General features: G+C 45.0%; 1 protein-coding gene across 1 annotated transcript in view; it reads right to left on the bottom strand.

Annotated features, from left to right (window-relative positions):
- The window catches only part of NHLRC2 (NHL repeat containing 2), a 1,046,453-nt gene that overhangs the window by 146,838 nt on the left and 873,150 nt on the right, over window positions 1-26,465 (bottom strand). Inside the window, exon 9 of the mRNA XM_086922864.1 lies at window positions 8,370-8,576. Within this exon, the coding sequence (XP_086778990.1) occupies window positions 8,370-8,576 (207 nt within the window). The remainder of the gene's footprint in view (window positions 1-8,369; window positions 8,577-26,465) is intronic.

Below are 26,465 nucleotides of genomic sequence, written 5' to 3'. Positions count from 1 at the left end.
TCTCAGCCCTTTACTACTAATTTTGTACGTATAATTTACAGACCCAACAAGCCTGTCTACCTTTATCTGAATTGAATCTATACTAATATAATAAAGAGAGAGCCCAAACCTTTGAGGCGGGTAATCTCAGGAACCACAGCACCAATCACAACGCCCAATACAGCGTTGGAAAGGGCAGTTGCAGCAGACGGACATAGGCTATACAGACGCCCACCATATACCTTTAAAAGGTAAAAGAACCGTGCCGGCAAAGTAGTCCCTTGTGGGCGTGTCTGTGTTGAGCTGGGGGCGTGTCCTTGGGGCATGACAAACGCTGGGGGCGTGTGGTACGTTCCACCCTTCATGCCATGTCTCATATCGTGTGCTAATCCCACCCTGCTCCCTTTAAATAACCCTGCACCCCATAATCAAAACCCACCCTTACTCCTTAAAATACCCCAACACCCTTAAACACTTACCCATCTTAACCCTATTAATATACCCTGTACCCCAAAACCCAAACCTAACCCTAAAAATACCCCTGTACCCCAAAACCCAAACCTAGCCCTGAACCCTATAAATACCCCTGTACCTCAAAACCCAAAGTTACCCCTGAACCCTAAAAATACCCCTGTACCCCAAAACCCAAAGCCACCCCTGAACCCTAAAATACCCCTGTACCCAAACCCAAACCTAGCCCTGAACCCTTAAAATACCCCTGTACCCCCAAACCCAAACCTACCCCTGAACCCTAAAATACCCCTGTACCCTAAAACCCAAACCTAGCCCTGAACCCTAAAATACCCCTGTACCCCAAAACCCAAACCTAGCCCTGAACCTTTAAAATACCCCTGTACCCCAAAACCCAAACCTACCCCATAACCCTAAAAATACCCATATACCCCAAAACCCAACCCTAGCCCTGAACCCTAAAAATACCCCTGTGCCCCAAAACCCATACCTATCCCTAAACCCTAAAACTACCCCTGTACCCCATAACCCAAAACTATATCTGAACCCTTAAAATACCCCAACACCCCTAAAAGTATACCTCAGTACCCCAAAACATATACCCCTATACCCATACTTACCTTATCCAAACAATAAAAAAAACATGCTTTTACCATTCATGCATTTACAACGAATTTTGTTGTAAATGTATGCGTGGTAAAAGCATATAAAATGTAATGCCATGGGTTATAATGGCATTGCGGAGTCATGGTACTTTCGTAATGAAAGTATGCGGAGTGATGGTATGCGGAAAGAAAGTTGGGGATTATTGGGTGTTTACCCTCACCCGGTAAGTACATTGGTGGCACGGCGGCCCACATCTCCAGCAACATACTCATATTTTTTCACCACCCATTTGAAAAATGCACAGGTCTTTCTCATTGGCGGCCAGCACCGACATACACTTTTAGACACACCCCCCGCCACAAGTTCTAGAATTGCGAACTTTAGAGCTGGGGAGCTACGTTTGAATCTCGTCATCAGCTCAACATCCTGTGATTCTAGGCAAATCGCTTTGTCTACCCGTGCCTACCACAAATGAATGTGTTCTTCTGTAATGTAAATTGTTCTCATGCCACGTTGTCGAGTTCGCGCTATATAATATTGCAAGGAAAAATAAAGTAGGGAAACTCGAGTTCACACACTACTGAACGCGCACTCTTAAGTGCATCAGCAGTGCACTGTGAATCGGAGCATTTCAAAGGCCTGTCACAGATAAGAAATGCTATCAAAACGAAATCCTACAAAACAATATACTGCTGGCCGGCAGCAATTCATACCCGGACAACGTCGGGACGGGCTGCTAGTTAGGTATAAAGTAAACATATGCCACAATCAATAAGTCAAGTAAAAGTATTGAAAAGTATGAAAATTCCACTTGTGTCAGGAAAAATGGGGGACTTGCCTAACAAACAGAGACTAAAAGAAACTACAACATTGTTAATAAAACATTATATTCAGGACCACATTTTTAAGTCTTATGCTAGCAAAAACCTTTCAATTGTGGTAAAAAAATTATATATGAAATATACTTATTTAAATTTGCTTTCAGCAAGCATTCTTCATCCAGTGGTCTACTTCTGAATAATTTATGTTTTGTTCTGCCCTCTTCTTGGGAGGGCAGAGGCAAATTCCCCTTGCAGGGTGTACAGTCCTGCTCCCCTGCACTAAATGCCTGATTCCAAGTTGTTGGCATCCTGGTTTTTAGGTCTCCTGTTAGCAAAGAACATTTGATTTTAGTTATTTTGGGGAGCTATTGTTAGGATTGTGCTTTGTTTTTGCATTGCTAATAACTTTGGCGCAGTTTGACGAATCTCCAAGAAACTTTCCAAAACACGTTTTCCTCAATCGTTTTTCCATAGGAAATTTAGACACAGCTACAGCCCAAACCGCTGAATGGATTTACATCTAATTTGGCAGAATGCTAGATCTTGGTCCACAAAAAGTGTTTTTTGTTATTTGGTGCAAATCCGTTCATTGGTTTTTGAGCAGTAAATACTAAACAAAATTGTATATCTAGGGACGTGGAGCCTCCGTGGGTTTGTCAGATCTCAAGCTGAGATCTGATTGGCTGCTACCACATCAACCAGGAACTGGTAGCAGTCATCTTAGGACCTAAGATTCAGCCTTGAGGCATACAAAAATGTAAAAAAAAAGACACAAGGACATGGTAGGGCACCCTAGCTCTGGTGGCTGGGGCCAAAAATTTTTTTACATTTTTTATCATGCTGCAAATTTGTGGAGTATTCCCTATCTGCAGTAATGTGGGTCAGGAAGGCAAGTCTGCGCCGGCTGTGAGCAGACTCCTTTTCTGGAAACAGGATACATATTGCATCTGCACAGAGGGAGCATTCATAGATAGCTACTCCCTTCGGGTAAAAGAAATGCCGTCTCCCAAAAACCATGCAGGCAGCTGGTTGGAGCTGCAGGGACTCACCTGCAGCCCCAAAAGTGGTGGTTGGTTGGTGCCTCAGATGAGCATCAGGGCGCTCAACTATAATTTACAAATACCCCAGATGGTTGGGTCCCTGGGGCCAAAATAAGCTTGCGGAGGAGTATCGCGTGGCCCCCCTCCCCTTTTCTACAATATATGGTCCCCAGGGATGGGGTCCCCTGGCCTAATTAGGCTTAAGGAAGGGGGCTGAATGGTTCCCTATCCTCTTTTATTGTACTTATTCCCAGGAGATGGGGTCCCTAGGGACTATTAAGGCTTGGGGAGGGGACATCCCCCCTCCCCTTAGGATTTTGCCCCAGGGAATGGTGTCCCCAGGACCCAAGAAGGCTCCGGGATGCATGCTCCACTCCCCTGTATAATTGTATTTGGGCCCAGGAGATAGGAGCCTCAGGACATTCTTAGATTCAGGAAGGTGAGCAATGTGATCTCCCTCCCCTTTTTATTGGAATTTGGCCCTAGTTTATGGGGTTACCGGGGAAAGTTAAGGCTTGGGGACCTCCCCTTAATATATATGTTTTGGCCCTTGGTGATGTGGGCACCCAGGGACAAAGGCCAAACCTACACCACGCAACACACCAAAGCTGTGCGCTACATGGGGTTTGCAGCCTGCTGAGCAGTTGGCCACAGGACCTGGTGGCAGGCCCAGTCCTGAGGCTAACTCCCTTCTGCGCATGGACAAAGTGCATGGCATCATGGGGCTGGCTGCATGCGGGGAGTTGAACGAAGGGCCTGGCAGCAAATCAGGCCTTGCGGCCAACCCCATGCCACACATGAACAAAGGCCATGCTTGGTATGGCTGCCTACGGCCAACCCAACACAGCGCACAATGAAAGGCCATGCTCAGCATGGGGTTGGCTACCTGCTAGGGAGTTAGAGGTCAATTGGTGGTTTGGCTGCTCTGAAAATTTACTGAGAAAACCAAAGGTTAAAGATAAGCTATCGTTAGGTGAATTGTTTAGCATCAATGTAACGTTTTAAAATCTAAAAACCACAGAAATTCACCAGTTATAGTTCTATATAGCTCAACTAACTATAACTTATGCCCTAAGGTAACTATAATTCGCACCCTCACTATGCACTGCTACTTACTCCACATATTTTATCACTCATGACTTTAATCTTTGTTTTTTCAGTGAATATATTTAAATGTAATATACTTACTTGCAGGGTTTTCAGTCAGCCCTGTTCATCCATTGTTGTGTTGTATCACTCACAGTTTTCTTCTACCCACTACAGCATACAGCATGGGACAAGAGGACAGCCCAATTCAGCCCCGGTGGACTTCAATCTGAGTAAAGACATTCTGCTCTTTCAAAAGGAGAATATCCACACACAAACTAGGTCCCTTCAGTGCCAGGGAATGCTAATGCAATGTGTACTTTTGAGACATAAAAACATTTTGTTTATTACTAAAGATTTTTTAATTTCAATATTGACAAGGGCCAGAAAATTATCAAGGGCCAGAAAGCAACCCACAGCAGTGTTTTTAAAAAATCACAACAAAACAAGTATTATCAAATCTAAAACGCCAGACTGATTAGTTTTGCCAATGTTTGCTGACTATGGTGCCTGCCTCTTACTACTCTGGTGTGTGAGCGAAGGCTTAAGCCTGTCACTTGATATGAGTGAGGTACTGGATCTGTCCTGTGACCTGTGGGGAGCATGAACCATGTCCTCATTTTACAAACAAAGGGCTACTGTCGAATAGTGGTTGCAGCATACCTTGTATTGTGAATTCATGGTTGTGTCAAGGATATATTATCTGTGTCTCTGCGGTGGAGGCCTACTAGCCCACTCTTGTAAAGTTCTGCTTTTGTGCACTAACCCAGATCCTAGTGCCAGCACCACTAGTGTAAGTTATGTGATTATGCAGACTGTGTGGCGCATGCAGTGTATGTATGAGTGAACAAGACAATTAGAGGACTGTGGGTTCGATTTTGGCAGCCCTTGGTTTGTTCCTGTGAGCAAGATGAAGGCAAGGTTGTTTTCCAAGACTGAGTAATTCCATTGCCAACATTCCTGAAGCTGGACACTGATGTGGGGCAAGAGGTAGCAAGGCTAATCTAGAAATTCAATTAGCTCCTTATGCTGAGAGGAGCTGCTGACTAATCTTCCTGAGCTGTGTCATTAAATGGATGGTGGGAGTGGAGAGAGGGTTTGCAGTTTCTGTTGTTAAGGATGTGCAGGTCCCTTAGCTGAGGGCAGCTGCTTTTCTCTTTCCTGATCACCGTCAGGGGTGCTGTTGGTTAGTCAGGTGTAGAAAGGTTACACTACGTTGTCCCTCTGTTGTGGGTACTCATGCAGTGGGCTATCCTGCTGTAAAAAACCTCATTCAGCACAAAGATTTGCCCAAGGCAATATATTCCGTTGTCAAGACGTTTTGTGTCAAGGCAGAGTATGCCGCCAGGAAGATGTTTTGTGCAGAAGGCATGGCGCGCCATCATCCTGATGTTTGTTCAGAGGTAGACTGCGCTGTTGCAATTCAAAAGAATGCACCTGAAGAGTACTTTGCTGCTGCAGCCGTGACCCCAGGGGTGGCTGTCTTCTCTCTGCTTTCCGATCATGGAGGCCTCCGACCGCACACTCACCAGTGATCCGCAAGAGGGTTCTTTGCTCACCAGAGTCAACGCCTACCTGCAGGAAAGTCCTCCTGGGTTCCTCCCTGGAACGTGGGTCGAGCCTCTAGCTGGTACATTGCTCCAAGAAGCAGGAGGGAACCTAGACACATGCTGCAGGCCCCTGTTGTCACTGGAATCAGACTCTGAAGCCTGCACTGTGGTGAGACTGTACAACATGAGAATTGATAAAGGCGGTGAACCCTAAGAATTGAACCTATGGGTAATATGCACAAAAGCCTTCATATTTGCCTGACCATGGTCTTATCTGCTGATGACACTCAGTTAGTGGTGGCACTCTCTAATAACACTGAGCAAGATGCCCTCAAGTTTCAGGGCGATCTTGTGGCAGTGGCCGAGTTGATGACTGCTAACTGCCTCCAACTGAATTCCAACAAGTCGGAGATACTGGTGGTAGGCAAAGACCATGGTCTGTGGAGTGATCTCTGGTGGCCAGCTAGTCTGGGCATGCCCCCTTGTCCCAAACAAGCGGTAAATAACTTAGGGGTTTGGTTGGACTCATCTCTAAACTATCGAGTCCAAACCAAAAAAACAGCAGAGACCTGCTTTGGACTTTTACGGGGGCTCAGACCATTGCTGGGCTTCTTTGATGCCTCTACACGCCAGGTCATCATCCAAGTGATGGTCTTGTCCAGACTTGACTATGGGTGTTCCCTCTACTTAGGGTCTAATAAAGCAGAGGGTCAGAGGACGCAAAGGACACAAAATGCAGCTGTCAGAACACTCCTAGGCCTGCGCAAGTCCTGTTCTGTGTCCAGTGCCATCTGTCGCCTTCAATGGTTACCGGTGGCCAGGCGCATTGAATTTAAGGCCTTATAGACCTCTTTTATGGTGTTGAAATGTGCCACCCCGCCTATTCTGGCCAATCTTCTGTGACCGTATGTTCCATCACGTCCCCTTCAGTCAGAGGGTCAGCATTTGGTAGTGGTCCCCGGATACGAAGAGTCTGGGCTGGTGGCCGCTCTTTTCGTTATAGAGCTGCCACTTTATGGAATACACTCCCAGTGCAGATTCGGGGCTTAACAACTACTTGGAATTTAGGAAGGCCATCAAGACTCTTCTTTTCCCCACTAACTAGCTGGTGTTACTCTGCTGTCTGTCAGTTTTCCTTTTAGTGCCGGAATGCCCCTTTGCTGGGGCAGCTGTTGCGCGCTATAAGACACCTTAACATAACATAACATAACAGACACTCAACACCAGGGGAGACCTACCTAGAAATGCCAACGAGAGGGAACCCCCGAGAAAGGAGTGAGTCGGAGTAGAATACAAGGTGAGTTAACCTAAGCACCAGTATGAGAACCGTACCTACTTTGAGTGTGGAGTATTACATTTTAAGTGTGTAAATTAAAGTACTTTTATCTTATCAAAGTAAAGCACTGGCCTGGACATTCAGTTATTGCACTGTTAGATGGCTGTCAAATGCATGGAAATGTAAAAAATAAAAATACAGTTAACCCTGGAGTCCGAGTCATTATCATCAGCCTCGACAATGGTGCTCTTGCTTTCATTCACTGAACGTGAATGATCAGTACACACTTTATTTCTTGGACTCCAGACACCCACCTGTATAATTGGAGGAACTCTTTGTCGATGAAGCTATCAGGTACTCTTTCTCCAGTCTCTATCACCAGTTTCCCAAACACCGGGAGGATTCCGAGCACATTAAGATTTTTCTTGTTCTTGCCTTGTTGAATAATCCCAGCACCCTCTCATCTCCGATCAATAAGCTTGTGTGAGTTTCAAACAGAGGAGGAATTATGACCCGTCTCTTCTTCATTCTCAAAGTATTCCTGGATTTCCATGTAAACCAAAAGATCTTTCTCCCTACCTTACCTCTGTCACACAGCTGTAAAAGGCACACTTCATAACTTAAATATGAAACTGACCATGAAGTTCTACTTGGACCAGAAAAAGGACACCAGGAATTCCCTCAGCCTCGGTCGCTGATGAAGGGACTGCCCACACAGGATGTGCGTTAATGGATCTATAGGCCTGCCACTGATTATTATCGTACATTTTAAAATAACATTGCAACTACAGAAGCTGATTTCCACCTATGCAAATGTTACAGAACATACAGTTCCTTCTCGCTTGTTGGATGTCAAAACTGCTCGATTTTAATGCTTGATTTGATATGCCAGTTTGAGATTACACGCATCAGATTTGTATAACCGTTATTCGAAAGCATTCTATAAAGAATAACTCACAGTCAATTCTAGAGTTTGCAAGTGTATATCTGTATAATGCTGTCAGATAGGTTCACAAAGGTACAACAAAATTTAGCACAATCTGACATCAGCCGACACATGTTAGGTGGCATTTCAAAGAATTTAAGGAATGGCCCCAGTAAAGGTCAGATTGCAGTTTATTATCACAGTACAGCGAACTTGACACTGGAAAAGCACTTTTTACTGCCATCAGAGATTGCACATTAGAATTTCTTAAGGCACAGAAGCAACTCTCCTACCAGTCATGATACCACTTGAGTGTGATTTTATCTTGCTGCACAAATTTGCATCCAGATTTTGATTAGATCCATTTGTTAAAAAAAGACATCTACAAAAAAGTCAAGACATAAACCATACGTGCAGATGAGCAGAGTATAATATGCTATTTATTAACATTGTTGAGGGAGAGGTAGGGCAGATTCGTCAGACTCAACAATAGTAATAGACGGCATATCATACTCTTCTCATCAGGATACATTATATATGTTTTTACTTGATGGCAGATCTCTCCAGCTAAATTTGCTTTAATCTTAAACAAGCAGCACCGGAGTGTGTACTTACTACTGAGACTGTTTTGGTTTCCAGGTCCAGCACTTTGATCTGATGGTTATTTGTATCTGCCACATAAAGCACACCGCCATTATCTCCAACACACAGGCCACCAGGTTCATTAAACGTTGATTGTGTAAAACTTGAAACAACATTGTCTGCCGTGCCAGTGCCCGTCAACGAAGTGCAGCTCTTGGTCTTGGGATCAACCACCTTAATCTGTGTTCCAAATAAACAAAAACATTATCAAACTCCAAAAACAGTAGAGATCACATTATGGGTAAAGAAAGAACATGTCATCTTAGAAGGCCATGGCATCAATCCAAGAAAATGTCATCTTATCAGCCTATTACATCAACTCAAAGATCTAAGACATAAAGGCATTCCTAATCACGTGCTAATGGACTGTTATGGCATAGACGTATATGTTACACGCCCTAAAATTAGTCTGCTGCTTCTTCCAAGGAATGTACGTTTATTTATTTTCCCATACATTGCTATTCCATGACTCGCACTGGTTTGGTCACAGCATCTGCAGCACTTACTGAGCTCTTAATTCTACATCCGACTCAGACTTCAATCTAAAGTACCTTTATTGGAGCAACTTCAGTATTTGGATCATTACAATGACCGCCCAACGACATGTGGAAAGACTGTTTGTCCAAATGGAATTAACATTCATCGCTCCTGTAATCCAAGAGTTCTATTTTTTTACCAAATGCTTTTCTAGCGTGATCTAGTCTACACACATTCAATCTCTGCTTAATGAAATATAAGATATCAAAAACTATACATGCCTGGGATATACTTAGATGATATGCAGCAGTACCATTATAACCGCATAGTATATCGTGAGAATGTAAAACGACTGAGGTAGAGTGAAGGATCATGGGTGTGTAATTATGTGACACAAGCTATCTAAGGTACACCACATATGTAATGAGGGTTAATACCAATTTTGAAAATGCCTCTGTATGCAAAGCACCACAGCCAGGCAAGTATTGGCCCAGTGTGTAAGCAACATAGCCAGGTGTGCTTCACCATGTCCCAGTATGTAAAGAACAATACTAATGCAAGTGTTGCCAATTGTGAAAGCACTGCATCCAGACCACTATATCCACAATATCTAAAGATGTATCTTTGGGTCAGTATTCCTAATGCCCTACTGTATAAAGCATCAATAACATTGGGGGTCACACCCAGCGATTTCATTAGCTCCGAAAGTACTTTTCTACATAACAAATGTATCAAAATGAGTACAATTATTATAAACCACTCAGCAGATAATCTACAAATTGGGACAAAGATGAAAAAAACCGTATCCATATTTCTTCACACATCCCTAACTTGTAAGTCTGCTCTCTACACAATGTGTGTATAATAGTTTTTGCCATCCAACCTATATTAATTCACTAAGATTCATTATGCCAAGCCATGTATACTTTTCCAGCATAACCTATGCTGTCATCAGGTCTACAGTCATTCAGCCCTTCAGTATCTTCTCCCAGCAACTGGTCCATATGCTTACCATAGTACTGCACCGGTACCTTAAATACCTTTATTGCTAATGATGTCTTGTGGAGAGAGGAGAATTCACTTGTGCTCAGCTCCTGCTTTGCTACAAAATCGTGCAATCAATGCTCCTCTACAGAAGCATACAGAAGCAAGTGATGCTTTTTCCGTCTTCTTTCCAAGCTGGCTCTTCGCAAGATCATCTTCCCCTGCAGCCATGATTACAATGTGTACACGCGAAGTGGAAACTGTCCCTTCCCTGTCTTGCTAATTTGAACAGTGTCAGAAGAACATGGAGTTCCTAAAGTAAAAGACAGCACTGAGCACGCATTTGTTGATATCACCATTAAACAGTTAATCTACCTTCCTTGGTCCTACACCCATATATGAAATCTCTAATAATAAATGTAGTCATGATTACATGCAATCAGGCCTGTATTGCATTATTGTCATACAAAAGCCCTGCAACACAGCACACCCTGGCAAATCCACAATGCTCTACTATCCCAAGCACATGTGCAGGCCAGAATTCTGTAATGCCCCAGAATGTAAAGCGACAAGACAAGACCTTTAAGTGCAATTCTGCAGTAACATAAAGCTGTACCCCCCAGGTCAGTACCAGCAATGACCCCTTCAGGAAAAGGTACAAAACATGGTCACTGCCCAAAAAGACCCAATAAGTAAAGCCTCAAGATCAGGCCAGAACACTGAATGCTGCATTTAGTGCCCACAATGTCCCAGTATGTAAAGCACTGATATCACCATCTTCCAAAGCCACAATCTGTAACACCCTACTATGTAAAACACTATCCCCATGTCAGCATGCTGAACCACTCCCCATTGGCATGTGATCCCCAACTCCCACCCTGCTCCTCTTGCACAGCAGAGGCAGGGGCAGTCTCCCTGGACTTCCTGCTGTGTGCAGATCTGCACAAGTGCCCATAGACGGCAGAATTATTTCATGGGTCTACATATGGCACTATACAGTGCAGCACTGCGTTTTGGCTAGGTGTTCTCTATACAAATACCACATACTTACATGCATACACCAGGCTGCTTTCCAGCCAGTGGCAGATTTAAAACAAAGGACTCGTAGTATAGGATCACTGAAAGGGGGAAATATGGAGATGGATGCTGAGGTGGTCGGAATTTCAGCAAATTTTTTGTGCATCACGTGAAAATATTAGGAGCAAATGCTTACATGTATTTATTTTTATTTGTTTTCAATTTCTTTTATTGAGGTCATTATATAAAACAGCACAATAAAGCATAGTCATGAGACATTTCACAAACCAGTGACTTACAGTGCACATACTGCCGATCTCTAGTCAGCCTACCAGCGCTTCTTAGGTGGGATTGAGTAAGGCACTTTACCTCAGTTTCGGCGGGGTGGAGATAGCCTGGGCATACTGTAATCAGGGGTAAGTGTAGCACAGTATCCTGTGCCGATCTGAAAATGGACCTGGGTTTCTTTGGCTGTACTGGCTCACTCAAAATAGATGCTGGTTTCAACAGTTTTGAAATCCGATTAAAGCTGGCCTACTCCGACAATACTGCAATACATAGTGTCACCAGAGCGTGAGTAGGCTAACAAGGTTGAACCATGTACGCGTTAAGCCTCTAGTTTCTCATTGTCTCTGCTTTATCCCTTTAATCACTCTATTTTGTATTTTGAATATAGAGTACAACAGGTGTCGAATTAACATGCAGTGCAGAGAAAACATATTTGAAACTAAGCAGAAGTTCAATACATTCATTTACGAATACAAACTTTCAGATCCCACAGTCCAAAACACAGGGGTGAGTAGAGTCCCCATCCCTCAGATGTACTGCACACACGTACCCCATAATTGCCAGGCTCTCCTCAGATCGAGGGCGGTTGGGTGGCGGAAGTCCTGAAGTAGTTTATGAAGTCTGAAGCCTAGCCTCATTCTCATCTGCGTTTGCTTTCTCTCCCTCCACTAGATCCTCAGAGGGTATTCTCCCACTCTGGGGACTCCCTGAAGTAGCATCTTGGGAGGTGGGTGGTGATCCTTTCCCCGCAGCTCAATACTCTTCTGCTGTTCCACCATAACACCCATATCTCTAAGTCCTTCTCGGCATGTTCAGCAGTGCGCCCCAAGGTCTATCTTCGCTCCTCAGCCACCTCCCACTCACTCATGTCGCCCATTCCTTTGTGAAGGTCTTGAGGCCTAGGCTGCACCCAATGTATGGTCAGGCGTCTCTTCGCTAGCACCAACCCCAATTGGGCAAATCTATTTTCCATTTCTTTTTCTCTCTTCAAGTGCGGGAGAACTCCCAGCAGGCATAGGTTAACTGAACTGTCCATGTGCATTTGTGCCACTTCCCGAAGTATCCGCACCACCATCAACCAGTACTCTTTTTATTTTTTACAATCCCACACCTTGTGTAGGAATGTCACTGAATTGTTCTGTTTCTATCGCATGTCCCCGATTGAGAGGCATAGATTCTATGGATCCGTTGCGGCTTGAGATAGGTGCAGTTCAAATAATAAAATTGAGTGAGTTTAAAATGGGCATTACTGCGCCCTTCCTTGACTGCGAGCGGTGTGGATAAATCCAAGTCCACCTATCTCTCACTACTGACATATCAGTATGCCAGTCTTTCTTTTGAGTATTATAAATAAAGGATACCAGGCCTTTACTGGATCCAGAGTCAAGCAATAATGTCAGTGTCTGTGACTCCACCAGTTCCACTGGGAAATCTGTCCGGATTTCCTGAGCCATATGGGACAACTTAGTATATTGCAAAAACTGTCCAGGTGCCACTTGAAATAAGTCTACTGCATCGCTCATATTTATAAAAGCATTCTGAAGATAAAGATCCCCAGCCACATTACAGGCACTCTCTGTCCACAGTGTTAGATCCATTGGACAGTGTATCTGCTGAAAAGGTATTAACCAACAAAGGGGAAGCAGTCTGGCATAAGGTGTCCTATGCAGTACCCGAGAGCACGCCAATTCCCAGGCCACCTGACCGGCAATAAACAGATAGTCACTCGGAGCTCTAGTTCCCAGCATTAAACACTACGGGAGGTCACATCTGTCCACCATCCCAGCCAGTAGCTTCTTTTCGCCATTCCCTCCATCCTCACTGAACTGGGCTACATATTGAAGTAGCCCTGCTATATAATACATTTGCAGATTCAGGAGTCCTAATCCCCTGTGTTATAGGTCTAGCTTCAGAACCTCCAATTTAACTCTACTTCTTTTGCCTGCCCACACCAGGGACACCAGGAAGCTATTCAGTTTGGTAAACGTGGACCTTGGGATTCCACACAGCGAATTCTGTAAAGTATATAGGCACCAGGAGCACATTTTGCTGAGGGCCACCCTGCCTATCATAAAACGTGGTAGCTGGTTCCAGAACTGGATGGAAGCTCGTAGGTTTTTGACCACATTTCCCATATTTAAATGGTACCGATCCTCCAAAGAATGCGTAATCTGAATTCCTAGATTGCCAAAATGAAGCCTTTTCCATATGAGCCCCGTCATACGATGATCAGCTGGGGATCAGCCCTCCAGACTCGCCAGCAAGAAAAGTACCGTTTTGCACTTATTCACATGCATCCCAGATGCCCTGCTAAAACCATTCAGAATTTCCAGCAAGATTACAATCGACTGTTCTAGGTTTCGAACATATAGGAGGGCATCAGCCACAAGAGCAAAAAAAAAATGGGGACGGGGTCATCGCTGTTTCATACCTCTCTCAAGCGGTATACAATCGGATACCATACTTCCAGGTCGAACCCTGGCCACAGGTTGTGCATATGGGAGTTGTACCCAGGACACAAATTGTGGCCCTAGTCCCATGCGTCTCAACATCCCAAACAAACTCTCAGCTCAGAGTATCGAAAGCTTTTTAGATATCTAATGGCACTAATGTATCTTCCAGGTCCGCACCAAGTACGGAGTGTGGTACGTGAGTCAGCCTTCTAAGATTCATATGTGGCCGGGTATAAAACCACATTGGTCCTCATGGACTAGGTGTGGTAACATCCTGTGCAACCTAGTTGCAACAACCTTGGATAGTATGTTGGTATCAACTCCTAGCACAAGTAGCATCCTATATGAGCCCGGGTCGGTTGGGTCCCTATCGGGTTTAGGTACCATGACAATCAGGCCTCTCTCATGGACTGAGGCAATATCTCCAATTACTGGGCCTCTGGAAGTGTCGCCAGCAGGTAGGAGACCAAAAATACTCCACCGGGAGCCCATCTGCTCCTGGTTCTCTGCAGCACGTCATATCGCTTATGGCTAAAGTCAAATCCTCCACCTGGAGGTTCCTCCTCTAGATTCTCGCGATGTGCTACAACAAGATGGTGAAGCTTAAGCCAGTCCAGAAACCCCTAGATACGGTCAAGGCACCATAGGCGCACCCCATGATGTTTCCTTCTTGTACCATGCTCCAACAACTGCGGAGCATGATCCAAGAGGAATCTTTACAGAAATCGTGTGCTCAACACACTAGTAACTATTTCCCCAGCTGCTAGAGACCAGTCCACACAGCTATATGAATCATGTGCTGGGGTGTAGCAAGAAAATGGCCTAATGTCAGGGTGCGTCTCCCGCCACATATCTCTACAATTCACCCTTCCATCAACTCTCCTAACTTGGTTGTCATTTGGGCTTGGTGTGCAGTTTGAGGGGGTGTCTGTCCAGCCAACCATCCAGGACACAGATCAAATCTCCCACCCGAATGATCGGGATTCAAATGTATGGAAGCAGTTCTTGTTTTGTCATATGGAAGAACTCCCTATCCTCCTTGTTCGGGACATACACATTCACGAGGCACATCTCCACCCCATCTAGTAATCCATACACCAACAGATATCTCCAATGACACCCTTAAACAACGGACCTGGAAAGGGGCCTGCGGGCCAATCCAGATCAAGAACCCCCTAGATTACATAGAAAAAGATGCAGAATACAGTTATCCTCTCAATTTCTTCTGCAGTTTCTGCATTTCCTCATCTAACAAGTGGGTCTTCTGTAACATTACAATGTGTATGTCCTGGATACGGAGGTACGTCTGGACTCTGTACCTTTTGACAAACATGTTTAGGCCACAAATGTTCCATGTTACGAATCGTTTATGCTCAGCCATATCAACTTCACTCTCCCCCATCTCTTCCAGCCTCACCTTCCATTCAGATACACCAGGACCCCCTAAGGCCATGCATTCTTCAGCCCACCACCATTTTGGTAGCCACCATTCTGCTGCTTTGAACTGTAACTTGTTAGCACAACCCCCCTCCCCCCCACCAGGTAAACATGTAAGAGAACAAGTTGTGCCCCCCCCAACCATTGCTCCCTCCTCTCAACCCAGAACTACCTCTGTGAGCAGAGGTGCAGCCTGTGGCAGGTACCTAGGCCTGTCCATAGGTCCATACAATTGTTTTGTATCGTTGGAGCAGCGCCACCCTGTGTCAACCACAAATGTAACCATCTATGGACTCCAACTGCCCCAAACCAACATCTAAAGCCTGCACACTATACCCACTATCATAACAACTTGGGCACGCACACAACTCCAATCAGCAAATATGACTACCAAACTCACACATTCCAACTCTTACTAAAAAAGCAAAGCAAATTGGGGAGCTCGTTCCCGTCTATACAGTGTGTTCCTCTCTTCCAATATTCTAACAATAATTTTTGCCTCTAGAACATATTTAGCAACTCCCCAACTCAGTCAAAAGGAAAGCCCATGAGGAGGGATTAATTATGTGTCCCCTAGTAGCTGCTTCAGGGCCAACCAAACAGAGGTTGTTAGCACACTGGTCATCTGCACCTGAATTGAGAAAGCTTTACAACATGGCATATCTGCATAAATCCTCTACTGGGTCTATAATCTCTTCAACCACTTCCGGGTTACTCTTTCTAGAGTTATCAGAAGCCATCGCTTCCACTAATGCCCTTGCTGATGCTCGGTCTGTCTGTTATTGCTCTAGCTCCATGATGCCATCTTTGCACATACCACACTGGATGCGTTTACATTTGTTTTTAAAGATAACTGTAAGACTCTGATGACAAAGAGCTCACAGAGCCAGCACTACTGAAAGGGAGCTATTGCACTAGGATTGTAACTGGTGACAGGTGAAACAAGCAAACCCATGGCTCACTGATCTATTGCACTACAATAAGAAACTGTGAACTATATATCTCATTGTCCTCGAATTGGCCCAAGCAAGTGCCCGTTAGACTCTGAGCTAAATTAGTTGGGACAGACGGACAGGGTACTTGCATGAACAGATCATTTTCAAATGTATAGTAATTTCTTGCAAGTGGCAATTCAATGTGGTGCATTACAAAGGGTATAGAGGTTTAATCATACCACTCACTCGCACTGATATGTAGATCTTCTGCCAGTAGAGTGGCTGTGTTGGGGATCTTAATATACAACATTTCGATATCTATTGCCATTGTCAACTTGTAGTCCTTTCAAAGGTTTAACTCCTTCGGTGCTCATGACGAGCCCAGCTCGTCATGAGTCACAATGGAGCTGTGCTCTTGATGAGCTGGGCTCGTCATAACGGCTCCGCGCCGCCCACGCTCGATTGATTCCCCGCCTTGGCAGGCAAATTATTCAGTGGGCGGGGTTGTGACGAGCTCAGCTCGTCATGAGCACAGCTCCACAGTGACTCATGACGAGCTGGGCTCGTCAAGAGCACCGCAGCGCCGCGCTCACTCCCCGCCCCCCGCACCGTGGGGGAATTACCCCGCAGCAAAGGGATTAAAGAACTCAGAAGCTTCTTTAATATAAGGTGCCTGGCATATTACACATTCTCTCAAGAAGAAGTCGAAGAATGTGGACAATGATTCAAATAATCATAGTTTGTAAATGTAATTTCCATTCCCAAAGCTGATGATGGAGCTGTACATTTTGAAGCTTTCCTCACATTAGTGGACTGGATAGAAGGAGAATTGATTTCGTTATTCAAGAATAAGCATGGGCGGAAAATTCGTTCCGCTCGCGGATTTCGCAGATTTTTGGTAAATTCGCAATCCGCGAGATTCGTGAATTTCCCGCAAAATCCGCGAGCGGAACGGATTGGGTCAAAAGTTCAAGCTGACATTTGTAACTCTTTTAGAATGGCGCCGGCAAGCTGCCAGAGCCATTCTAAAATAGTTACAAAAGTCAGCTTCAACAGGAAGCTCTAATAGATAAAGTAAAGCAGGTGCTGCTCAAATTCAGTTACACAATCATTATTCACCCCAAACTTGGGTGATTAATGATTGTGTAACTTAATTTGACCTTTAACTGGAGCACCTGCTTTACTTTATATATTAGTGCTTCCTGTTGAAGCTATTTCTAGCTATTTTAGAATGGCGCTGGCAGCTTGCCGGCGCAATTCTAAGTGGGGCTGAGGGCAGAAGGGCACAAAAGTGGGACAGAGGGCAGAATGGGACAAAAAATGAGTGGGGCAGAGGGCAGAAGGGCACAGAAACGAGGGCAGATGGGCATAAAAAACGAGAGGGTGGCAGTGATTAACCAGGCAAACCCCCCCCGCGAAAATGCAAAGCACCTTGCGAACACCCGCGAACACGCAAAGCGCCTCGCGAACACCCGCGAACACGCAAAAATAAAAAAATCTGCGAATTCGCAAATTTTGTGGATTGCAAATTCGCAAATCCGCAAATTTGCAAATTGCGAATTCACAAAATTCGCCCATGCTTATTCAAGAACCATTTTCGCAGTTTGATATTTCTTGTCTTGTTACGGAACTCCATACAAAATTGAAAATAAATTCAGGCAAGTCACGGGTACACAATTTAAGTCTCTGTTGAGAGCTTTCAGTATAATCTCTGAAAGCAAGTAATCATATATGTTGGTTATAAGTGAAGCGGAGGAAACTGCCCTCTGCTGGCTACTCATTATTCTTGGGGCAGATTCAGCTATCTGTATCACTCTAGGTGTATGCAACTATAGGTTTTGACTACTGTGTGAAAGAGAATTCCTTTCTTCTAGCAGTCTACGTGACACAGACAGGGAGCACCAGAGGGCGTATTACAGTATGAAAGCATTTTCCTGGTTAGCACACCGTTCAAGAGGTGTGCCAGCGCTAACCAGGAAAATGCGCTGCATTTTAGTGAATGCGCTGCCTCCAGGGCAGGTGTAAACTAGCACTGCCCTGTGGGCAGCGAATTCAGGTGCAAAATGGAGTGGCTGCTTTGAAGCTGCTCCGTGTTTCACCGTGTAGGAGACAACCCACCTGCACTATGAAGGGGGATTAGAGATCTCCTTGCAGGTGGGCGCAGTAAGTGACTGCACAAGCCTGCAAGGGTATGTCTAGGGGGTCCATGGTATCCCCTCTCCTCCTCCAGAGGGCTGCTATCAGGGGGCATACTGGCAGTGCACCACGTTTTTAGGTGGCTAACTGTCAATGCGCCTCCTGATAGCTTCTTTGCCTCTGGGCCCGCATCTGTAATACAACGTGGGGCAGAGGCAAAGGGATTCCCGCATTTGCATGGGGCCATGCCCCCATGCAAATGAGGGAACGCCCTCTGATGACAGCCCTGGCGCTTTTTGTGTTTTTGTGCACCAGCGCTATTGGTATTACAGAAGGAGATGCAGAAGCGTCTGCGGCCCTTTTTAGGTTTCGCCTGGCGTTACTGCGCAAGCAGTTCGCGCAGGTAAAATCTAATGTTTACTATATGGGCTATAGGAACGTTCCCCGGCTCCCATTGGCTAGCTCCATAAATGGAGGCTAGCCATTGGAAGCCGGATGTGTCTGTTAAGGCCGGACCAGATTTGTGGGCGTTTTTTCCCTCTCCACCCCTTTCCGATCGTCATTGCGGCGGTGGGTGTGTGCATTTTTTTTTGGTCTCGTCATATTTTCTCCATTTCCACAGTGTCTTTTGCAGGGGTGGGCTGTGCACTGAGGCCGCTGATCAGGTAAGCCTCATCCTCATCCTCATCCTCCAACTGGAAGAACTAACATTGAAGAAAAACTATTTTCGCTTCAATGACCAGTTCTTCATTCAGATCAAGGGTACGGCCATGGGTTGTCCCTATGCGCCTGAGATGGCAGTACTGTACATGGCAGAATACGAGCGTAAATATGTTGAAAATAATAATCCATTCAAGACACATATCAAACAATGGTGGCGATACATTGACGACGTGTGGCTCCTGTGGCAGGGGAGCCTCACGGAATTGATGGAATTCCACCAATGGTTGAATAACAAACATCAGGACATCAAATTCTCTATTGAACACAGTAATAGCAAGATGACGTTTCTTGATGTTGAAATTTTCAATGACGAAGGGCATCTAAAAGCGTCTTTATACAAGAAAAAGACCGACAAAAACACAATCCTACATCATGCGAGTGCTCACCTTAGAAATCTAAGAGCCAATCTCCCCTATGGACAACTTCTTAGAATAAGAAGAAATTGTTCAGAGATCGCGGAATACGACCGTCATGCACAGACATTTTGCGGAGAAATGATTAACAGAGGCTACCCTAAAAAATTATTAAAACATTCATATAAAAGGGCCAGGTATACCCCACGAGAGTGTCTGTTAACACAAGAGAAGCAAAAACCAGAGCTAGACAAGATGGTCTGTGTGACCACTTATGGCCCAGACACCCACAAAGTCAGACAGATGATCTTAAAAAATTGGCACTTGCTGGAGGAACTAGAATGTCCTTTCCCGAGGCCGATATTTGCCTACAAAAAGAACCAGAGCATAGGCCAGCAACTGGTGCGTGCTGATGTGCGTATACAAAAACCAAAAAGCGACCTAATTACTAAATGGGGTCTCAAACCTATTGTGGGACACCACCGATGTGGTAATTGCGTGTCATGCGATACCACAATCGAGGGATGTGAGTTCACCCACAAAAACATCAAATGGAAAAATGTAGGATTTTCCAACTGTCGGACACGAAATGTCGTGTATGCGATAGTTTGTCCATGTGACAAAATTTACATCGGCAAAACTAACCAACAAGTAAACACTCGCATCACGCAACACCGATCACGAATAAAAAACAAGGTGGCCAATGCACCTATGGTACAGCACTTCATAGAAACTGATCATCGAGAAACGGATTTTAAATGGACAGTATTATACAGAATTAACCAAGCAAGATGTCCCCCTGACACTGAAAATGTGCTTCTCACGAAAGAAGCATACTTAATTTTGAAATTTAACAGTACCCAGAGTGGGTTAAACACATTGTCCGAGGTCTCCAGGCTTTAATCTGCATTTTCACAATTCCCTGATTAAAACCGATATAGTGCTTTGCGCGAGTCAGCATCAGAATGGATGGAACGTGCATGACTTTGTGATTTGGACAAAACTTCAAAGATATCTCCCTCTTTACAAAATAAAATCTTCGAGCCAGGCGGCACTTAAACCTCTCAGAACTACATGTCCCATTAATCTTTGATCACGTGATTAAAGCCTTTTTATCACGCTTGCAGCAAGATGGCTGCGGTTGCCAAAACGCTAGCTGTAACGCGGAAGTAGAGAGTGACAGAGCGCTAAAGATTGCCGGATTTTCCAAAGCAGAAAAGTTCTTTTTTCTAAAGGTAGGAACTAAGACAAGAGACTAATATTTGAAACGCAATATAAATGTGAGCGCAAGGCATAGAATCTCATAGATCCCTCTATTTCCTGACAGATTAAGGAGGAACAGTGCCGCACCCCAAAGAGAGTGTCTTCATGTCCGCCGAGGGACGTCACCCCTTAACCTCTTCGCCGCTAATGACAAGGGTAACTCGTCATGGACTTTCCATTGATTTCAATGGAAAATGAATGGAAAATGGCATCAGTACCTTAGCAGCCAAGTGGTTAAGGTAGATCGACCGAAGCATCTGTCCATGCTAATCATATAATACATTTTCGATCCATCCAGCCGTACAAATGGTTTCATTTTTTCTTGTATAGGGAGGACAAAATCCACCTCCACAAATAAAACACTAGCAGAGTACAGAAGAGAGTAAGGAGACAACGGACATTGATCCTAAGAACAGCGGTGCTACAAACAGGTATGAAACACTAGCACCGCCCACTAGCTAGGAGATATCACCTCACAAGTATCATCACACTAATAGATAAAACTATCTTACAGAATATCCTGAGACAACAACAAAAAAAGCGAGAAGGCTGTTGAACCAGTTGGATCCGGCCACACGTAAAGTTACAGGTACACAATGATTCATAGACAGAAGTCAAGCGAAGCGCAATGGGTGAGATCTAAAAAACTAAAGTATTGTTCTCTCGCGTTTGCACATTTCCCAGACAGAAAAAGGATAGAAGGGACAAGGCCCTGATGAGACCCCGTTTATTGATTTTACGGGTTCGAAACGCGTCGGCATCAAGAAGGCTATAAAAGTGCACAGGACTCACTGCGATATTGCATTTATTGATTTGTATCTACTAGCCTTCTTGCAGACTCTTTGTCCTTCAATGATTCTTTGAAATTTTCATTTCATGATATAGGCATTTTGTAAAACTTTAATATTTGCCGCAATAGAAAACAATGTGCAAAGTGGTTTGTTTTTTCATTGTTTTTTCATTTTTGTTTTTGGACTTATTGTTCTAGTAATTAATGTGTAGTCATTCATGATTTGTATATTTTTTTGAATAAGTGTTACATGTTTCGTGTGTTTCTCATACATGCAACAGAAATCAATTTTTGTATCCGAATGCAGTAAAAAGTAAATGGTTAAATTAAATAAACCTACATAATCAGAAGTAGCCCTGGTTTATGTGCTTGCATTAACAAGCAACAAAGAAGTGTGAGAGGGGCAAATTGTATGTTATTTGTTTGCTGATCAGGTAAGCAGCATTTTTTAATATTTATCCCGTTCCCGACCCCCCCTCCTCCTGTCCGTGTGTCCGTTCCGCCCCCCTCCCCGTGTGCCCGTTCCCGCCCCCCCTCCCCTTTCACTCTCCGTTGCTTGTTTTTGGGAGGTGACTCCAAATCATCCAGGAAGAACATATATTTCCATGTATCCTACACATTACCTGATATATTTGAAGTTGCCACTAGGCTAGATCCCTGCAGCTGAATGATTGCCTTGCATCAGGTTTTATCGAAGAATTTGCTTTGTTTTCACTGCTATCGAGCAATGCTGCGACGGGATAGTGTCCCTACTGATGTGATGTCCAAGTTTGCTACAAATGGCCTATCCCCTGTTATCCTTTGCTTGCAAGGTGACTAAAGCATATCACATGTGGGAAAGACTGTCTCCATAGTAGGTGTCGGCATGTATTTCTCTAGCCGTGCACAGGGAGTAACCACACCTCGCCTGCCAGCGATAATGAAGTGGTTTGGGTGTTTCTTCAGAGGCCAGGCGCTCGTCAATCTGCACACACACAGTGCAGCTCGGAGTCGCGGCAGCGGGGTCCCAAACATAGTCCGTAGAGTGACCTCTGGGCCTTCTATTGGCTCAAGGCGGATGGGAAACAGCGGGCTTTGGTGACAGAAGCAGACTGAGGCACTATGTTTCTAGAGCGCCCGTTCAGAGCAGCTGCTCAAGGAGGAAGTTTCCCGACAGTGCCGGCCTGTACTCGAGGCCGGTTAGCTCCGTTGGTTGGAGCTTGGTGCCGATTACACACACGTCTCGGGTTCGATCCCCATACCGGCCAATGTTACATTTTGTTGAATTTTGACAGGCCATGGTAATTCAATCTTAAATTAACCCAACATGTCCCCTCCAATCGCACAGGTGACACGCACCAGATCGGCGAGGCCCTATGAGCGGTGCCTGTCCACGCCGCTGCTCATACACAGCATGTAGCGGAGGGGGGGTGCAGCATTACAATGGCGGGGCCCCTTCAGGACGCCGCCACCACCTGGGAGTTGTGCTGGGTTGGAGGGTGAGTGGGGCATGTGAGGGGGAGGGTGGCGAGCACGTGGCTCTCCTTCTCCCCCTTGCAGCGACACTGACTGGTGATGCGCAATGTGTCCTCAAGCTGCGGGGGGCCTCTCGCGGCACCGGAATTCACCATTAAAACTCCGTGCGGCATTTGGTGCCAGCGCGCGGGTCAAGGTTGCAACTCTTGAACCTCGCCCCCCATTGTTCACGCTCAGGCTAGGTGTCCTGGGCTCCGATCTTCACATTTCAATGAGTGTTACTTCTGCCAGCAACACACAGACAGAGCAATTGGGCCGGCACTCATTTGCATTGTACCACTACCTGGCTTGCACATGTGGGATTAAATAATTAGCATGAAGCCTTTTATAATCACCATTTTCCACTTGAAAGACTGGTGTTGTATTACAAAAAAAAAAAAAAAAAAAAACAAACAATCTATACAATTCAGTGATGGCTATGCTTTTGACCCCTTGGCCCGGGTGCCCTGGGCGCCGATTGCAGGCAGGCACCTGGGACGCCACATGCCCCAAACACGCTCGTCTTTGGGGTTTGCTGTTTTAGCGGTGGCCTGGCGGAGCTCCTGTAGGTGGCTAAACTACTAGCTAAATCCAAAGAGCCCCCAGCTCTGTACTGCGGGGGCTGCAAGGCTCTGTGTGTGTATGTGTGTGGCTCTTTGTGGCTGTGTGTTTGTGTGTGTGTGTGTGGCTCTGTGTGTGTGTGTGGCTCTGTGTGTGTGTGTGGCTCTCTGTGGCTGTGTGTATGGCTGTGTGTGGCTGTGTGTGTGTGGCTGTGTGTGTGTGTGTGTGGCTCTCTGTGGCTGTGTGTGTGGCTGTGTGTGTGTGGCTCTCTGTGTATGTATGTGTGGCTCTCTGTGTATGTATGTGTGGCTCTGTGTGTGTGTGTGTGTGGCTCTGTGTGTGTGTGGGGGGCTCTGTGTGTGTGTGTGTGTGGCTCTGTGTGGCTGTGTGTGTATGTGTGGCTCTGGGGGTGTGTGTGTGTGTGTGTGGCTCTGGGGGTGTGTGTGTGTGGCTCTGGGTGTGTGTGTGTGTGGCTCTGGGTGTGTGTGTGTGTGTGGCTCTGGGGGTGTGTGTGTGTGTGTGTGGCTCTGGAGGTGTGTGTGTGGCTCTGGGTGTGTGTGTGTGTGTGTGGCTCTTGGGGTGTGTGGGTGTGTATGTGTGTGGCTCTGGGGGTGTGTGTGTGTGTGTGTGTGTGGCTCTGGGTGTGTGTGTGTGTGTGGCTCTGGTGGTGTGTGTGTGTGTGGCTCTGGGGGTCTGTGTGTGTGTGGCTCTGGGGGTGTGTGTGTGTGTGGCTCTGGGTGTGTGTGTGTGTGGCTCTGGAGGGGTGTGTGTGGCTCTGGGTGTGGCTCGGGGGTGTGTGTGTGGCTCTGGGTGTGTGTGTGTGTGGCTCTGGGTGTGTGGCGCTCTGGGTGTGTGTGTGGCTGGCTCTGGGTGTGTGTGGTAGTAATTGCTGTCTGCTGAGCTCGTCCGTAGGGTACAATAGGTCTCACATTTGTGAGAGATTAAGCGAATAGCAATGTAAATGGCAATGCCATTTATTTATCTGTTTTAAAAACCAACACATAAATACAAATTTTGTCATTTACAATGCCAATAGCTCTAACTTTTCCAAAGGCGAAACCATTGCATTGTAAATGCTTGTTGTAATACGAAATTGCCCCGGGAGCACACAAAATGGACACCAATGCCAGTTGCACTCCCTGGGCCACTTCGGTAATACCTCCTCAGATCCTCAAGGCCAAATAGACAGGCTGAGAGAGCACCAGATCCTGAGGGCTGGGTTTAAGGCCAGATAGACAGTCCCTTCGTTGTAAAAAGCAACCTCTCAAGCTTTGTGACTAATCCCAATGTTTTCCTTTGGCTTAGTCCACCCTTACTTGTGAGACCACCTCGGAGCAGACGATCTGAAAACCATCTGTGAGCAGAAGGTCTGGAGTGTCTTTTTAGATAGGGTAGAATTGCCCCAAAAAAATGGCATCTTGATGCTCAATTACATGAAATGACAACCCAATAAAGTCGATGGTATGCATTCCAGGAAGAGGGCGTCTATAATGTAGAATCCTGTGGTTTAAATAGTTTTGAACAAACTTCCATTGGTCCGTAATGGCCAGATTGAAATAAAAACTAGATTCAGAAGCTTGAAGGCAGCATTTTTAAATGTATTTGTTCATTTCATTAATGAGTATACAGAAGATACCCAGCAGCACATCTCTTTCGTAATTTTCCACTACAGTGCTACTTCACAAACAGTGCCAGATAGTTTGGTTAAAAATTAACGACAAACACATAAAAAAGTAAACCTCTAACATCAAATTAATTTTACGAGTCATGCCTCTGGCCGCCTAATTTAATATTGGCTCCAGAAAGTTCCATCCCAGATGAATTATATCAACACTATAGCAAGCATTTATGAAGATTCTCTTGGCACACATCGACAAACAAAGCAGAGAGCTAGCATAATGCAACCCGGAACCCCCTAGCAAGTTTTACTGACTGACTTTAGAAATCAACAAGAGAAGAGAATCAGAACAATGTAACACACAAGAATGTGAAGGCTGACTCTTTTGGAAGAGAAAAAGAAAGATGTCCATGAAAGTAAATCCATATGAGAGATGGTGTTGACAAATGAATTCTAGAATCCTACACCTGTAATTGAAGAAAATCTAATGTAAATTGTAAGCCATTTAATATTTTCCAAATAAAAATGATGCACTTAATAACTTCATTTTTGAAAAGCGGGAGAAGGAATCCATAGTTAATAAATATGTTGGTAATTGCTGCACTGCAAAAGAAGAGATAGCCCTAGAGGGACAATGTGGAACATGGCCCTGTTCTTTTCTTGCCCTCGCACTGTGTCTGTCACCCAAAAATAATCATTGGTCATCTGACAGACAAGTGACTAGAATGAAGCTCCCCATACGAGAGTACCATGATCTGCCAGATAGGAAAGCAGTAACTTGCACTTAGAAATTGAATGATTGTTCTACCTTTTACTTGAACAGGTCTGCTGGTGAAATGAGTCAACAGTAAACCTGATTGATGCCATAACCATGAAGAAATCTGAAAGCAAGCTTGAAACACAATGAGAGCAGCTGGGAGGGACTGGTCTTGCAGATCTGAATCAGAAACCTTTAGAATGGTCTAATTTGCATCTACTGCTGAAGCGCCCTCAGTGTCTAAAGCGTAGTTTCAAGGGTATGTGATTTGGGATTCTATACCTAGCCTTCACTTCTAGCTAGGTTCCCAGAAAGTAAGACAATGCATGGCAGTGTAGGTGAAACATACCAAAAGTTGTTTTAGCATGCTGCACAGCATCCAAGAACATGGGAATGAAATTGTTGGAAGCTAATACACAGCCTTTGAAAAGAGTAAAGGTATCCTCCTTTTGGTCTTCGGGGAGGAATTTGGGAATATCTTCCAACTTTTCCAAAATAACTTGTCACATGGGAGAGGTCCTCAATCATTAATGCCTATATAAAATATGCTACATAAGAGGTTGAAGATTCCACAGTTAATTAAGCACTTGCTATCGCTGTCCATTGAGCAATGGCTTGAGCATCAGAATGACCCAGGCATTCCCTAACACAACCAGTATAAAGGAGGACTACAAGGGAATCCTTTTCTTAAGTTCTGATGCAAATGTTTGTATGGTGACCGAATCAAATAGATCTCTTTGGATGTCTCAAATAATATCACCGCAAACAATCCTAAACAAAGGA

The sequence above is a fragment of the Lissotriton vulgaris genome, chromosome 5, assembly GCF_964263255.1.
Source record: "Lissotriton vulgaris chromosome 5, aLisVul1.2, whole genome shotgun sequence".
Lineage (NCBI taxonomy): Eukaryota > Metazoa > Chordata > Amphibia > Caudata > Salamandridae > Lissotriton > Lissotriton vulgaris.
The sequence above is the reverse complement of the archived record's forward strand: the minus strand, read 5'-3'. Positions and strand labels throughout refer to the sequence as shown.